The sequence below is a fragment of the Dama dama genome, chromosome 6 (genome assembly GCF_033118175.1).
Source record: "Dama dama isolate Ldn47 chromosome 6, ASM3311817v1, whole genome shotgun sequence".
Classification (NCBI taxonomy): Eukaryota; Metazoa; Chordata; class Mammalia; order Artiodactyla; family Cervidae; genus Dama; species Dama dama.
Window position 1 is genome coordinate 17,181,650 of NC_083686.1, and position 15,851 is coordinate 17,197,500.

At 36.3% G+C, this 15,851-nt stretch overlaps 1 protein-coding gene across 6 annotated transcripts in view; it reads left to right on the forward strand.

Moving 5' to 3' along the window:
- Positions 1-15,851, forward strand: part of WDFY3 (WD repeat and FYVE domain containing 3) — a 249,052-nt gene that overhangs the window by 104,888 nt on the left and 128,313 nt on the right. For 5 of the 6 annotated variants that reach the window (XM_061145614.1, XM_061145615.1, XM_061145616.1 and 2 more), the window contains 5 exons: positions 1,650-2,117; positions 3,082-3,183; positions 4,927-5,120; positions 10,470-10,927; positions 12,379-12,462. In XM_061145614.1, the coding sequence (XP_061001597.1) occupies positions 1,650-2,117; positions 3,082-3,183; positions 4,927-5,120; positions 10,470-10,927; positions 12,379-12,462 (1,306 nt within the window). The remainder of the gene's footprint in view (positions 1-1,649; positions 2,118-3,081; positions 3,184-4,926; positions 5,121-10,469; positions 10,928-12,378; positions 12,463-15,851) is intronic. The other variant, XM_061145613.1, reaches the window with a different exon arrangement.

Below are 15,851 nucleotides of genomic sequence, written 5' to 3' on the forward strand. Positions count from 1 at the left end.
TATAATTAAGTCATTCCTTTAGATAATTTTTCCAGATAGAAAGCCATATTAATAGATTGTTTAGTTTCATTGTATATGTGCTGCATGCTTAGTTGCTAAGTTGGGTCCAATTCTTTGTGACCCATGGACTGTAGCCCTCCAGGCTCCTCTGTCCATGGAATTCTCCAGGCAAGAATGCTACAGTGGGTAACCATTCCCTTCTCCAGGGGATCTTCTGACCCAGAGATCAAACCTGGGTCTCCTGTGTTGCAGGCAGACTCTTTATATTCTGAACCACCAGGGAAGCCCATTGAGGTTGGTTATCTTTTGTCAGTGAAATCACTTAAAATTAGGTTTTAAAAAAAAGCAAACATAATGAAAATGAAACTTGAAAAGATCCAGTTTTTTCACATTACATCAAGTTCATCTCCTTTAAACTCTTTTCTTAAAGGTGATAATTGATATTGTCACATAGCCAAAAGATGGAAAATATTGACTAGAGGTATTCTTTAACCTTATTTGTCACATGTAGTCAGATTTTAGCATTTGTATGTTCATCATTCTGTCTAAGCTTGGGTTTTAACTACCTGCAGGTAATAAAAAGTTAGCGATATCCTCAATAAGAACAAGCATAAAATTAATAAGGAACTGGAGATTTGGCATTTGCCACACGTGGAATAAGTTTACATGTTGTAAACAAACAAAGTTAAAAATCATATATAGACTGAAGAGATCTTTTAATCTTTGCCTTTTCAGATAATGTCCAAGCCACAGTGTCTGAGCAGTCTTTCTAACCCATTTTATTGTTTTTCCTAGTTCTGTGTTCATCCTCTTTCAAAAATCCAGCTTATTCTGTAAGGCACTGTGTTACATGCTTGCAGATGCTCTATATATATAAATTCCTAATGGTTGTGAACCTGAGGACAATTTTTGTAGGCAAAGGCTTGTTTTCATTTGCCTTACATACTTCTATGTTAATTTGTTTATAAGTATTTTCAGTGATTTGCCTTATAAGAGCTATTGTATACACATTTTTTTTTCCAGTTGGTGTGTTTGAAAATCAGGTATTTATAAATGTAGCTAGTAGCTAGCCATAAATTGCTTTAACAAATGTATATGTATATGTACTTGTGGCTTGAAACAAAGTAAATTTCCAAATTAAAATTTATCAAAGTTGTAGTGTTGTAATTAAAAATGGAAAAACTAAAAATGGAAAGCTGGAACTCAAGAGTATTTTTCCCCCTCCTGTTTCCTGCTGCCATCCTTGCTTTTCTCTTCGGCCTAAAAGTCTTTTCAGATTGAGAGGTAACTGTCCTTATAGTCAAGGACAGTGTTACAGATAGTAAAAAGCGACACTCCTGCACATTTCCAAACTCTGAAGCCTAGACCTATATAATTTGCTTCATTCTTTTGGAAACTGTCTGATGTTTCAGTGTATACTCTTCTGGAATCAGAATATTGATAATACTGTATTAAAAGCTTAATCAGTATTACTCACTTTTAATTAAATGACTGAACCTGATGAAGAAAAAGACCTTTTGTGAAAACAGGAAGTGTTCTTAGTGAATAGATGACAAATGTTACAGTTCATTATCTGCCTAAATAGATTACTTTGCCATGATGAAAATATCACATAACACCTACTTTTGTGTTCTGGTTTTCTACTTTAGGTCACAGTGTGAGAAACGTCCAGGCCTTTGCAGTTCTTCAGAATGCATTTTTAAAAGCAAAAACCAACTTCCTCGCCCACATCATTCTCGATGCCATCACAAATATCTACATGGCCGACAACGCCAACTATTTCATCCTCGAATCGCAGCACACGCTGTCACAGTTTGCAGAAAAAATTTCTAAACTCCCAGAAGTGCAAAACAAGTACTTCGAGATGCTGGAGTTTGTTGTTTTTAGCTTAAATTATATCCCTTGTAAAGAACTTATTAGTGTTAGCATCCTCTTAAAGTCTAGCTCTTCTTACCACTGTAGCATTATCGCGATGAAAACACTTCTTAAGTTTACACGACATGACTACATATTTAAAGATGTGTTCAGGGAGGTGGGCCTTTTGGAGGTCATGGTAAACCTTTTGCACAAATATGCTGCCCTCTTGAAGGATCCAACTCAGGCACTAAATGAACAAGGTAAAGCGTTTTCCCTACTTTTAATTTTATTTGGCAGAGGAGTTTGGGCAGGGTGTTTTGTTCATGTTTTGTCTTTCATTTGATTATGGATTTGAATTACTTGATAATGTGCATGATTGTGACATCCTTGTGAATATTTCCCACAAGTTAAAACTTGTTCACTCAACCTCTGTTAGGGAATTGGGGAAGGGCAGGGGAGGAGACAGAAATATGTCATGGTGGAAGAGAATTTAAGGTAAAACTGAGGAAACCATTTATGATCCACATAATTAGTGTCTTCTACTTTGTTAGGGAATAACAAAAAGCTTCTAGAAACAATTGGGATGTTTAGGTGCCTCAAAATGTTTATTAATTATAGAGAGCACATTAGTTTGATATATCTTTTTAGTGATATTTAGGCACATATATATTAAGTACCTTAAATTTGATGTTCCTTGTCCTTTCTGATAAATCTGATAAAAGCATAGTAGTGTCTGGCACTTAGTATTAAATGTGTTGAATGAATTAAATTGAACAGACAGTACTACTTACAAACGTTTTTTTCGTCTTTGGTGCATTAAAACCTAGCATTCTCCTTTGTTGACACTTCTTTGATTAGGAAAGCGTCTGTGAAAAGGATACATTTTACTTTGTCATTTTCCCTTTTAATATTTTTTAGATAACTGTAGCTTTCTAGCCATACCAAAATAAAATCTATAAACATTGACTTTACTTTTAGTAGCTGGTAGTTTAGACATATGTATCAGTTTTTTAAAGGTTGTATTGAGTCAGCCCAAAAGTTCTTTTGAGTTTTAACATCTTTTGAAAGAAACCAAATGAACTTTCTGTCCAGCCCAATACTGTGTCATTTGTATTAGTGGTAAAATTAATAGTAATAAAATCTTAATTTGTTTTAAAAATCCTAAATCCAGAAAGAAATAAGCTGACTAGTTTTGTGATTCGGACCTTTGATTCTTTTTCCTAGGGGACTCAAGAAATAATAGTTCATTTGAAGACCAAAAACACCTGGCTTTGTTAGTCATGGAGACTTTGACAGTGCTTCTTCAAGGCTCAAACACAAATGCAGGTAATTAGAGAAGCTTCTTCTAGCAAGCGCACTGGTAAGAAAGTACCTATGGTTATGTCTTCTCTAATGATTCTTACTTCTGAGATGCTCTTGTCACTTAGAGAAAATTCTATTGATTCAGTGATGGTACTATCCTGTCTCAATACTTTTGACCTTCCTAAGTTTATGAATGATACAATATATACTGTTGTTATTACTTCAAAATGTATTCTTATAGTTTTATTGTTTTTTATAATATGCCTTGTGTTTGAAATATTCTTTTTCTATTTGTTTACTTATATAGTGCAGACTCTTTGTCTGATAGCTTTGCTTATTTAAATATTTTCCTGAAACATGTGCTTCGCATTGTGATTTTCTTAATTATTCAGTAATTCAAATCAGAGTATTATAATGTTACAACCTTAGGGAAATACTGAAAAGAATAAAACTTGCCTCTCCCAGGGAAAAAATGGATTTAGTAAATCTTTTGCTTTATCTTAGGGCTTCCCTGGTAGCTCAGACGGTAAAGCATCTGTCTGCAATGCTGGAGACCTGGGTTCGATCCCTCGGTCGGGAAGATCCCCTGGAGAAGGAAATGGCAACCCACTCCAGTACTCTTGCCTGGAAAATCCCATGGACGGAGGAGCCTGGTGGGCTACAGTCCATGGGGTCGCAAGGAGTCAGACACGACTGAGTGACCGAACTGAACTGAAACGAACAATCCAAATGTATTTATAAAATATCACTCCTGCTTTTAAACAAATAAAGCTGAAACAGTTTAGTATGAGCTCTTACATTAGTGACATATACGAGGTACTCTAAAAGCATAAAGGATAGAATGCTGTTACTTTGGAGGAAACACTGATGATTTGGATCACTTGGTCCACGTGTTTTTTTACACTTGAAGATGTTGTCTGATGTGAGAACAGCATCACCCATGGCCAAAAGCACAGGCTGTAGAGCAGGGCTATACAGACCTAATTCTGCTGGCTGTGTCACTGACCGACACCGCACTCACTTCTGCACGCCTCATTTACTTATCTGTGAGCAGGCAAGAGACGAGGAGGTTAAATAAGCCAATCTACATAAAACCTCTGGGACAGTACAGCAACCAGTGCTTTCTATTACAGAGTTTATCTTTTTTTTTTTAAATGAATAGGGGCTCAGTCCCCTTTATTTATCTCTCTTTTAAAATTTTTATTGCAGTACAGTTGATTTACAATGTTATGAGTTTGTTGCTTTTGTGTCCTCTACCAACTAAAACATTTGATTCCTTATAATTTTTTCTCACTGTAAGAATAACTTATTCCCTTTTTTCTTGCTACTGTTTTGGAAGCCTTGTTTTCAGTTTAAATCTCATTTATTTGCAGTATTGTTCATCTAAAAGCCTTTTACCAAACTGATTTCAAGTATTGCTTGGTAAAGCCTCTGCATAAAAGTACTGGTCATTTTGGTAACCACCTATGAAATTTCTGAATGGTTGAGATTTGGAGAAATTGGGCATGTGGAACATATCAGGGCATTCTTGCATAAAGGAAACCTAGAGAAAATTTGTATATACCTTTGCTGACATCCCACAGTTTTGTATTGTAATTGTAAATTTAAAAGGAGATTTTGTATTTTACTTGAAAAGGTAAAATCTCTGGGTAGGTTTTATGTGCCTTCTTTTAAGTTACTCTTTCTACAAATGGATCAGATTTGAGTTCATCTGACTTAGAATATTTTATGTTAACCTGTGTTGTTGTTTTGTCTCCCTCCTCCAAGGAATATTTCGAGAATTTGGAGGTGCAAGGTGTGCGCATAATATAGTGAGGTACCCACAGTGTCGGCAGCATGCCCTGATGATGATCCAGCAGCTGGTGCTCTCTCCCAATGGGGACGATGACATGGGCACGCTCCTGGGACTGATGCACTCGGCCCCACCCACAGAGCTGCAGCTCAAGACCGACATCCTCAGAGTAAGTTTGAGGACTGTGTTCTTAACAATTTTCACTACTAAAATTGGTGGCAATTGTTAAATGACTGAGAACTATTGTGAACTATACTTGTGATTTTCCTTCAAGTCTAAAATTATGTCAAAATATGACAGAGGAGGAGGCAAGACTATATAATGGGTCAAAGATAGTCTCGTCATTAAGTGCTGCTGGGAAAAGTGGGCAGCTACATGTAAAAGAATGAAATTAGAACACTTTCTAACACCAAACACAAAGATACAATTCAAAATGGATTAAAGACCTAAATGTAAGACCAGAAACTATAAAACTCTTAGAGGAAAACATAGGCAGAACGCTCAGTGACATAAATCACAGCAATATATTCTATGACCCACCTCCCAGAGTGATGGAAATAAAAACAAAAATAAACAAGTGGGACCTAATTAATTTAAAAGCTTTTGTACAGCAAAGAAAACTATAAACAAAGTGAAAAGATAAACTTCAGAATGGGAGAAAATAATAGCAAATGAAGCAACTGACAAAGGATTAATTTCCAAAATATACAAGCAGCTTTTACAACTCAATATCAGAAAAACAAACCATCCAGTTTTAAACAGTGGGCTGGAGACCTAAGCAGACATTTCTCCAAAGAAGACATACAGATGGGTAATAAACACATGGAAAGATGCTTAATATCACTCATTATTAGAGAAATGCAAATCAAAATTATAGTGAGATATCACCTCACACGGGTGAGAATGAAAGTGAAAGTGAAGTCACTCAGTCGTGTCCAATCTTTGCGACCCCATGGACTGTAGCCTACCAGGCTCCTCCATCCATGGGATTTTCCAGGCAAGAATACTGGCCATCATCAAAAAATCTACAAACAAGAAATGATGAAGGAGGTGTGGAGAAAAAGAAATCCTCTTGCACTGTTGGTGGGAATGTAAATTGATACAGCCACTATGGAAGACAGTATGCTGATTCCTTAAAAAATTAGGACAGATGAATGGATAAAGAAGCTGTGGTACATATATACAAATGGAATATTACTCAGTTACAAAAAAAAGGAATGCATATGAGTCAGTTCTAATGAGGTAGATGGAGCTAGAGCCTATTATATGGAGTGAAGTCAGAGAAAAACAAATATCATGTATTAACACATATATATGGAATCTAGAAATACAGTACTGATAAACCTATTTGCAGGGCAGCAAAGGAGACATGGAACAGACTTAGGGACACAGCTGGGGTGGAGGAGGAGGTAGAGGGTATGATGTATGGGGAGAGTAACATGGAAACATATACGTTACCATATGTAAAATAGATAGCCAATGGGAATTTGCTATGTGACTCAGGAAACTCAGACCAGGGCTCTGTAACCACCCAGAGAGGAGGGATGGGGAGGGAGGTGTGAGTTAGGTTCAAGAGGGAAGGGACATAGATATACCTATGACTGATTCATGTTGATGTTTGGCAGAAACCAACACAATATTGTAGAGCAATTACCATTCAATTAAAAATGATTTAACTATAAAAAAGTAAAGTAATGTCAAAATAATAATAGCTGAAGAAAAGCCAGTGTCTCTAACCTGGCCTCCAAGAGCCCTCGGAATGCCCACTGTCTCTTTTCCTTCTGACTTCCTCTCCTGAGACCCCTGCCCTTTTCCTGCCACAGACATGACAGAAAGTATAGCTGCCTTCTGCAATCATACATTTCTTTTATTAAACTTTTGCTTTATGCTTCTCATCAGTAATGAGAAGTTTGTGGTTTTTACTTTGTTCAATTGTATGTTTCATTCTGTTTTGAGTATGACAGTTTTGAATATGCATTTTAACTTTCAAGCATGATTAATCTGACCACAATTTATCTCTTAGACAAGGAGGAGATCTACATACTTATCAGTATTGGGGGAAATCTGTGTATTTGAAGGGATTGACTGGGAAAATACAAGTACCCTCAAAAGCTGTTAAGGTTGCCAAGTTTTTTAAGCATACATTTTCCTCCTTTCTTGGTACCGTTATAGTTCGATTTGTAAAATATTGGTAGATAAAGGCAACTGACTGATCTGTAATTGTAAAGCAGTGTTATTCTAGTCCATGGGGATAACTGCCTCCCTCAGGCTGGAGGAAGGCAAGAGGAGGGTCCTGATGGGCAGCATTTAGTGATTCCCATGGAGTCAGGACTCCTGCTGTGACCTATTTCAGGCAACTGATGCGTTAATGAATGTGGCTTGAGAAGAGATATACATTACCATCCCGTGGTATAGTATCTCAAGAGCACAAATAATAAAATGCAGAAAATCAGAAGTACTGAGTTCTGAGTATTTGCTACTTTTGGTTTAAAACAATTTATTCAGTTTTTATAGAACTTAATTTTTAATTATGGTTATGTTTTTAAACAACTAGCAGGCAATATTCCAAAAAGAAAACAGTCGGCTCTTATGACCAATATGAGCTGGCTCCAGCATTCCACCACTCTGAGGGCATAAAGTTGTGTTGGAAGACAGAGAGGAAGTTTTGGGATTCCAGTTTCAATTTCCATTTTTGCTCCATTCAGAATTGCTCTCCTTTGTTCTTGCGGTTCAGTCATGAAATTGTGTGCAACTCTGCGACCCCATGGATGGGAGCACACCAAGCTTCCCTGTCCTCCACTATTTCCCGGAGTTTTCTCAGCTTGGTGTCCATTGCTTCTCACTGCCTCCATTCGGTTGACACAACCACAGACCTATGTGATTTAGTTTGTAATTATTTGGGAACAAGGCCGAAATTCCATGAGATGTCGTATTTTATAATTCTGCTAGTGTACAAATTTGAAGTTTAAGCATTAGATTTTTGAAAATGTGGGTAATACATAGCTGATGATTCTGTCTAATGAACCCCCTAGGACCTGCAGCTCCTTTTAACTTTGGTATTCACTGCATTATTGTTAATTATTGACTTAAAAAGGATATTAGCTTATACATGGTATTTGAAATTTTCAGATACTGAGATTATGCTGTGATTATGTCAAAAGTGCCTAGGAATGGCAGTTTTCAGGCAGTAGGAGGTGGACTTATCCAAAAGAATGTAACATAGACTATTTTCAGTCTAAGGATTAATAAGCACTGTTTTTCTGACCTCTGTCATAATTATAGCCATTGATATGATTTTGTACATAATACTTTGATTCTTAACTCATACTTCCTCATATATAAAATAACACATGTCCAGTTTTTCCCAGTGTGTATTTGAAGAAGGTGATGGTGATGAACTTTCATGCACTTTGCTAAGGGTTTTACATGTATTTCCTGTGTAGTAAGTTGTTATTGTTTAGGTTTTACATAAGAGGAAACTCTGGCGTAGAAGGGTTAAGTAACTGACCATGGTGAAATGCTTTTTAATGTTGGAGTAGACTTTCTACCCAAGGCTTCTAACTCTAAGCCCTTACATTTAGCCTTCAGGCTAGGTTATATGATGCTTAAAAATATCAAAAAGTTATAAAGTCTTGTGTTAATACAAGTTGGTATTACAAATACAAGTACAGTTTATTAAATTTGAGAAAATACAGACACAAAATGGAAACTTACTGGTTGCTGAATAATAGAAGGATTATACTGTATTTCTAAATTTTATTTACATGTACAGATTGCACATTATTATTTTTTTAAATAATAAAATATGCATGTTAGTTGCTTAGTCGTTTCTCTTTGCTACCCCATGGTCTGTAGCCTGCCAGGCTCCTCTGTCCATGGGATTCTCCAGGCAAGAATACTGTAGTGGGTTGCCATATCCTTCTCCAATAAAGTATAGGTATGTACAATGAAATCTCATAATTTCTAAAGTAGTATCCTTGAAAAAGGCCTATTTAGTCTTTCCCTTTTTCAAATACTATTAAAAATAAAATGACCTTTTCAAACGTAACAACTGGGAAGATTTAAATTGTGTCTTAAACAGTATTAGGTTCGTAAGTAATGATATTATGGTGTTTCAGTTGCTGAAGCAGGGAAAAGGAGCCTGTGTATCTGCAAACAGATTTCGAGTTGCTCTCATGGTGCATGAGTATAGGAATCAGACTGCCTGAGTTTAACTCCTGTCTTTGCCGCCGTGTAAGCTATGCAATTCTTCATGACCCTATGGACTGTAGGCTCCTCTGTCCGTGGGATTTTGCCAGGCAAAAATGCTGGAGCGGAGATCGAACCTGCTTCTCTTGCGTCGCCTGCTTGGCAGGCAGATTCTTTACCACTGAACCACCTAGGAAATGTTATAAACTATGTGGTCTTTGGAAAATCATTTAACCACATGAAGCCTCAATTTTTCTTCTGTGAAGTATGGATGATAATAGTGCCCATTGCGTAGAATTATTTAGAAAGTTAGATAAGCTAATGTATTAAAAGAAGTACCTAATACAGGACTTCCCTGGTGGCGCAGCAGTAAAGAATCCTCCTGCAATGCAAGCGACAACGAATGAGTTCAATCCCCGGATCAGGAAGATCCCCTGGGGGAGGGCATGGCAGCCCGCTCCAGTGCTTCTGCCTGGGAAATCCCATGGACAGAGGAGCCTGGTGGGCCACAGTCCCTGGGGTCGCAAAGAGTCAGACACAAGTTAGCAACTAAACCACCACCAGTACATAGTACGTGTCCCAGAAAATGTTAGTTATTTTATAATGTGTTATTTTTAATAATGAACTCAGTTAAAAGTATGACAATTCATATAATACTAGTGTTCAATGCATAGGATTACTGACAGTTCTAAAAGATTATCTTACCTGTTTGGCCTTGTAGCTATTCTGGGGATGAACATGCTTTCAGTCCTCTGGCTGCAGTTCAGTCTGCAAGAGAGAATGTCCAGTAACTCCATGAAGTGACTCCTTTTTCGAAAGCATCAGGATATGGTCATTTTATATGAATTGAAATACTGCAGGTCTTGGCTGCTTGATCATCTCTCTCATCTTTTCTAGAATAAATCATTTTATATACACACAGTCATAAGTTTTCATGATTGTGTCATATTGTCCTAGAACATGTATTTTACTTACTTAGCAAAATAACTTTGTAAAAATGAAAAATAACTGACTTCATTGATGTCCTTATTCATCCAATACATAGGAAAAGCTTTTTCACCCAGAATTTTGTTATAGTCATTATTTTATCAAAAGCAATATGTGATGTGTTTTCCAAAATTTTCTCCTGCTTTTAATATGGCATTTTTTAATTAGCAAAATATTTCACATGCTTCATAAGATTGCTTTTTGGGTAAATGACAAAACTACTCTTATCAGATATCCACAGAATGGCATTCCCCTTTGACATTCATGTATGGGTGTTTTGTTTTGTTTTTTTTTTTTGCTTTAATTTGAATTATAAGTTTGTGTTGTTTTTTGTCCTCCGTAGGCCCTCCTGTCAGTCCTTCGAGAAAGTCACCGTTCAAGAACAGTCTTTAGGAAAGTTGGAGGCTTTGTGTACATTACGTCCTTGCTTGTTGCTATGGAAAGATCTTTGAGCTCGCCACCCAAGAACGGGTGGGAGAAAGTGAACCAGAACCAAGTGTTTGAACTTCTCCACACGGTTTTCTGCACATTGACTGCAGCTATGCGCTATGAGCCAGCCAACTCACACTTCTTCAAAACAGAGATTCAGTATGAGAAGTTGGCAGATGCCGTTCGATTTCTTGGCTGCTTCTCAGACCTAAGAAAGATCAGCCCCATGAATGTCTTCCCTTCAAATACTCAGCCGTTTCAAAGACTTTTAGAGGAAGACGTCATCTCGATGGACTCGGTGTCACCCACTCTACGGCACTGCAGTAAACTCTTTATTTATCTCTACAGAGTAGCCACAGATTCTTTTGACAGGTATGACTCTGCTCCATACTCTGAATTTAAGGATATGTATGACTTAGCATTAAGGCTTGAATTGTAGTTTAAAATGAAAACAAATGATTCTTCTCTTTCCTTCACTTTCTGTCACTTTATATGTGAACATTACTATTGCCCTGATGTTAAGCTTTTCAGCATGGACATCTGTGTGCCATTTGTCAAACCAGGGTTAGAGTTAAGCTCTCAGTGCACCTGATAGAACAGTTTCTGTGGCATTTAGTTCTCGTGTGGTGTTTCTTGTGTTCTCTTTTTCCTCAAGAACAGTAGGTACATCCAGACTTAATTGATGTTAATTATCAAGAGGAGAACATGGTTATGATTAATGCAATTTTCAGACAGATGATGTAGTCTCAACATAGGATCTACATTTTATAATCCTCAAAGAGTGATGTGTCTTCCTGGGCGATACTGATAGTTCAAGACTCTATGAGTTTAATGTGCTTATTCCTTCATTAAACAACTTCTTAACAAACATCCACCACATGCCACGTGACGATGCTAGGTGTTGAGAGTTCCGCTCAGCACAAGGCTTCTCTGTCTGTGTCCCTCCTTTAGCTTCAGTACAAAAATTCAGACACAAATGAATGATTACAATATATCAAGATAAAATCTGAAGGAAATCTAGGGTTCTAAGATCGTAAGCTTGCTTTATCCAAATCCCTTGTTTTCAGGAGTGTGTTTTCCATCAAGTTCTCACTTTGAAAATAATGTAAGAGTGATCGTGCTGCTCATTTCCCCCAAGCATGATCACTTTTCACAGTTACCATAGTTTTATCTCATAAAAAAAAAATGAACTGTTTCTGTTAATATAATGTCCCCGTCAATAAAGCAAGTAACTCTGTTATATCCCTAACTGTAAAATTATCAACTCTGACCTACCTACTGAGGTGTTTCTTGTTTCTTAATATTTCTTAGGCCTTAATATTTAGATAGAAAATACAGGTAATGTAAAAAAAAAAAAGTTTTCTAATTTTTCCTGTCTTGAAAATAAAAACGCGTACTTATTGTTATATATTGTTAACTTATAGAAGACACGGGAGAGTGTAATGTTCAGGGAATAAAATGTTTTTAAAGTTAAAATTTGTGTATTTAGATTCAGCCTCTTTCCCCTTGTTTTCTAACTTATTCTAGTTAGTGTACCTTATTTTTAGTTTGCTTTATCAAAAAAAAAAACAACAACAACAAGGCCCACAGCAGTCTGTTTAACAAATATGTTAAATGTTAACCTTGATGGATAAGCATCAGCCTTAAGCATGCTTTTCTGTTTCCCTCAGTGCATGTGCTGTAGTCTTGTTCCTTGTTCCCGCTGAGTATGGAGGTTGTTCCCTATTAAACTTTTACTGGTATTGCTTGTGAAACTAACCAGCTGCCCTCCTGGTGTTTTGCTCTAACCTCTCTGACCCCCCTGTCTGTTTTGTTGTCTGTAGTCGTGCAGAACAGATCCCTCCTTGCCTGACAAGTGAGTCTTCTCTTCCCTCTCCTTGGGGGACTCCAGCTTTGTCCAGGAAAAGGTACTGATCTAATAATAGCAGTCCATCTTTGTTTGCGTGGGTTTTTTTTCTCCTGTGCTTAATGATATATTAATGTGGATTTCGTGCTTTGTATTGAATAACTTGGAGCTTCCCTGATGGCTCAGTGGTAAAGAGCTTGCCTGCCAATTCAGAAGACATGGGTTCAATCCCTGGGTCGGGAGGATCCCCTGGAGAAGGAAATGGCAACCCACTCCAGTATTCTTACCTGGGAAATCCCACGGACAGAGGAACCTGGCAGGCTACAGTCTATGCGGCCACAAAAGAGTCAGGCAACAGTTGAATAACTTCGATTTTTTTTTTTCCCTTCTATTTGATTTCTTTGTTTTTAAAATTTTCAGCTTCAGATGCGTATATTTATGAGAGTAAAGTGTGTTGATGCTATGAAGATATGAAGGACATGTAGAATTTTGTCATCCAACTGTAGATTAAAATGGGCCTTTTAGAGCTAACATGTATTTTATTAATATTAATTTAGAAAAGATGATGTAATGTGTCTTTAGGTAGGATACTTTTCTGCTTTTTCTTTTCACTTTAAATGTGCGTGGGATCATTCTTTGGTTTTTAGTATTACTCCAAAATGAACATGCCAGCCTTGGCTGAGGAGACATGTATTTTCTCAATCAGGTTCAACCAGTTGAAATGTGATGCTGTTACGAAGACTGAACTGGCTAACCTTTGAAAAAGTGAACAAAAAAACCTACCCTAGCTCCTGCTTTCATCAGTTGTGCACAAATCTCTTTCTAAGCTGACGTAGTCTACCTCATACTTAAATCTTATGGTAAAGTTCTCCAGTGGCTCAGGGCTAAAAAATCTGCCTGCAGTGCAAGAGACTCGGGTTGGATTCCTAGGTTGGGAAGATCCCCTGGAGGAGGAAATAGCAACCCACTCCAGTATTCTTGCTGGGAAAATCCAATGGACAAGAGGAGCTTTATCCAGGCTAGGGTCGCAAAGACTTGAGCATGACTGGCTGGCTAGGGTCGCAAAGAGTAGGACAGGACTGAGCAGCTGAGCACAGACATGTAAAGAGCCAGCAGTTGATTGACAAAAGTATAGTTAAGATTCATCTGAGATTCCATTTTTTAGCCTGTACTTAAAATGATCTTAGTCTGGCACTTGGCACCAAAGTCTCTTCCTTCCCTTGTTTCCTCATAAACAAGTACTAGTTCTTAGGTCTTGTTAATATTCTCACATTGTGGCTTTTTATAAATGAGCCTGAGACTGTTTAATTTTACTTCTGTGGTTCATGTTTTGGAAGTTGAATAGAGTTGTTGAAAATTTAGTACTATACAAATTTAGTATTTTAATATATTTTAATAGTACTATTCATTAGGTATAAATGTACACTGGAGCTTACAGCTCATTTTCTTCTATTAGCTCATGAATATTCATGAAGGAATTTTGCACTGTTCAATGTACTTATATTTAAAAACTTTTTATTTTTCATTTTTTAAAAGAGCAGTTCTTAATTCAAGAAATTCTAAAATCAGTTTGAGTTGACCTAGTGTGTTTTTCTGCTGTTAAATAGCATAAAAGATATTATTTGTGTTGGAGGATTTATGTGTGCCCACTATCTCACAGAACTACTGGATATTAGAACAATAGTTTTAATTAGTTAAAAAAAGTCACACTTATGACTCTGTCATACATGGTGAAGGCTTAAAAATTGCTGTATTTAAAAACATTTATGTCATTAAATATTAACCAGAAACTACAAAAAACTTTGAATAGAAATTCCCAGATTAAAGGAACAAATATTTAAAAGTTTATCAGATTTTACTATTTATTTAAATAGTAGTTTGACAAAGGAAAAAATAGCATTTTATTCTGTATGATAGGTATTTAAGGCCTTAGATCAAGAACATTTTGTCAACATCTGCAGGACAGCTACATGTAAGGATGCCCTGTCTTTGACCTAAGGGGAGACTGTCACTGAACTGACAGTTGTAGCTGAGTGTTTCTTATCCATGAGAATTCTAATCCAGTTTACAATCTGATGTTACCCTCAAGGGTTCCCAGTGCCGTTCATACTCATAATAAGATCAGTGTTGACATTTTCAGGTTGCCATTCTAGTCAGGTTACATACATTTGCTCAGTGGTAAAAATCATAAGCTGAAAGAAATCTTTTTATTTCACAGCATAGTAACTTTCAAAGTTACAATATCTCAAGAACACCTCAGATTACAGCAGTTTATGGGGATCTTGTTTCTTGTGACAAAACTTTTTTTTTCTTTCTTTTGGCAAAAGGGAAAACCAACATTGTGTTAGTTTTATGGCTTGTGGAGATTAAGATACTAAGGAAATTTTGAAATTGTGATACTTGTCTGGCATGTAAAAGCTTCAAGAGTCTTCTCTAAATATTTTAAGAGTTGAAGAACTAAGAAACCTTATTTTGGAAAACTAAAAGCATCATTTTTTCATTATTCAGAAGGAATAGTGAAACAGAACTATAGCTGAACAGTATCCAATCAGAGTTAGAGGAAGTGAAAACAAAATATAAAATAGTAACCAAGACTTTCAGAATACTATCTACAGTATGGAAAACAGTGGCAAATACCAGTTTTCATTCAGACATGATTCCCATTACTCATTGCCTATACACACTTGATGATAATTGATGTAAAGCAAATTCAGAATTTAAATGTTTAAATATATATTCCTCAAAGAGGTAGATAGGTCTTAGGTATATATGAGAATTTAGATTGAAATGTTAAATTGCAATTTCTTTAGGCCTTAAAAGTAACTACAACATAAAAATTAACAAAATCTTGAAATCTCATTTTATCCTATCTTTGTAAATGGTTAGGTCTTGTTTGATAATTATCTGTTTAATAAGTTTACCATAATCTCTAAAAAGTAGTGTAATACCTGTGATATACTTAAGTGACTTAGTAAGAATTAATTGTTATATAATGCCTGTTAAAATAGACCCCATTTTACTTAATACATATCATGTTTTAGATTTCTACGATGTTTGCAGTATTTTTCTTGTTTGAGAAGAATAAATGTAATTCCTGCATTAGAATATTTTTATAAAAGATTGAAATTTTACCACTATAATAGTTAATATTAGTAAAGAGTTCAGTTTCCAAAGACATAAAGGACTTCTTCCTAGCTAGCTATACATATCCATAATTTAAGTTCTAATTTATATCAGGCAATTCAGAAATAATTTGAGAAGGCCTGTAAGTAGAATATACAATTAGAATCTATGTTTCTTACCCTCACATTTGGGCTACTTTTTGTGTGTAATGAAAGCAAGTTTTATGAAATTGTTAAGTTTGGAGTCCCTGTTACACAGTGGAGAAATCATGGATCTTTTTTTCCCCAAGTGTAACGAGTAAGAGTAAGGGGAGAAACATAAGAGGAG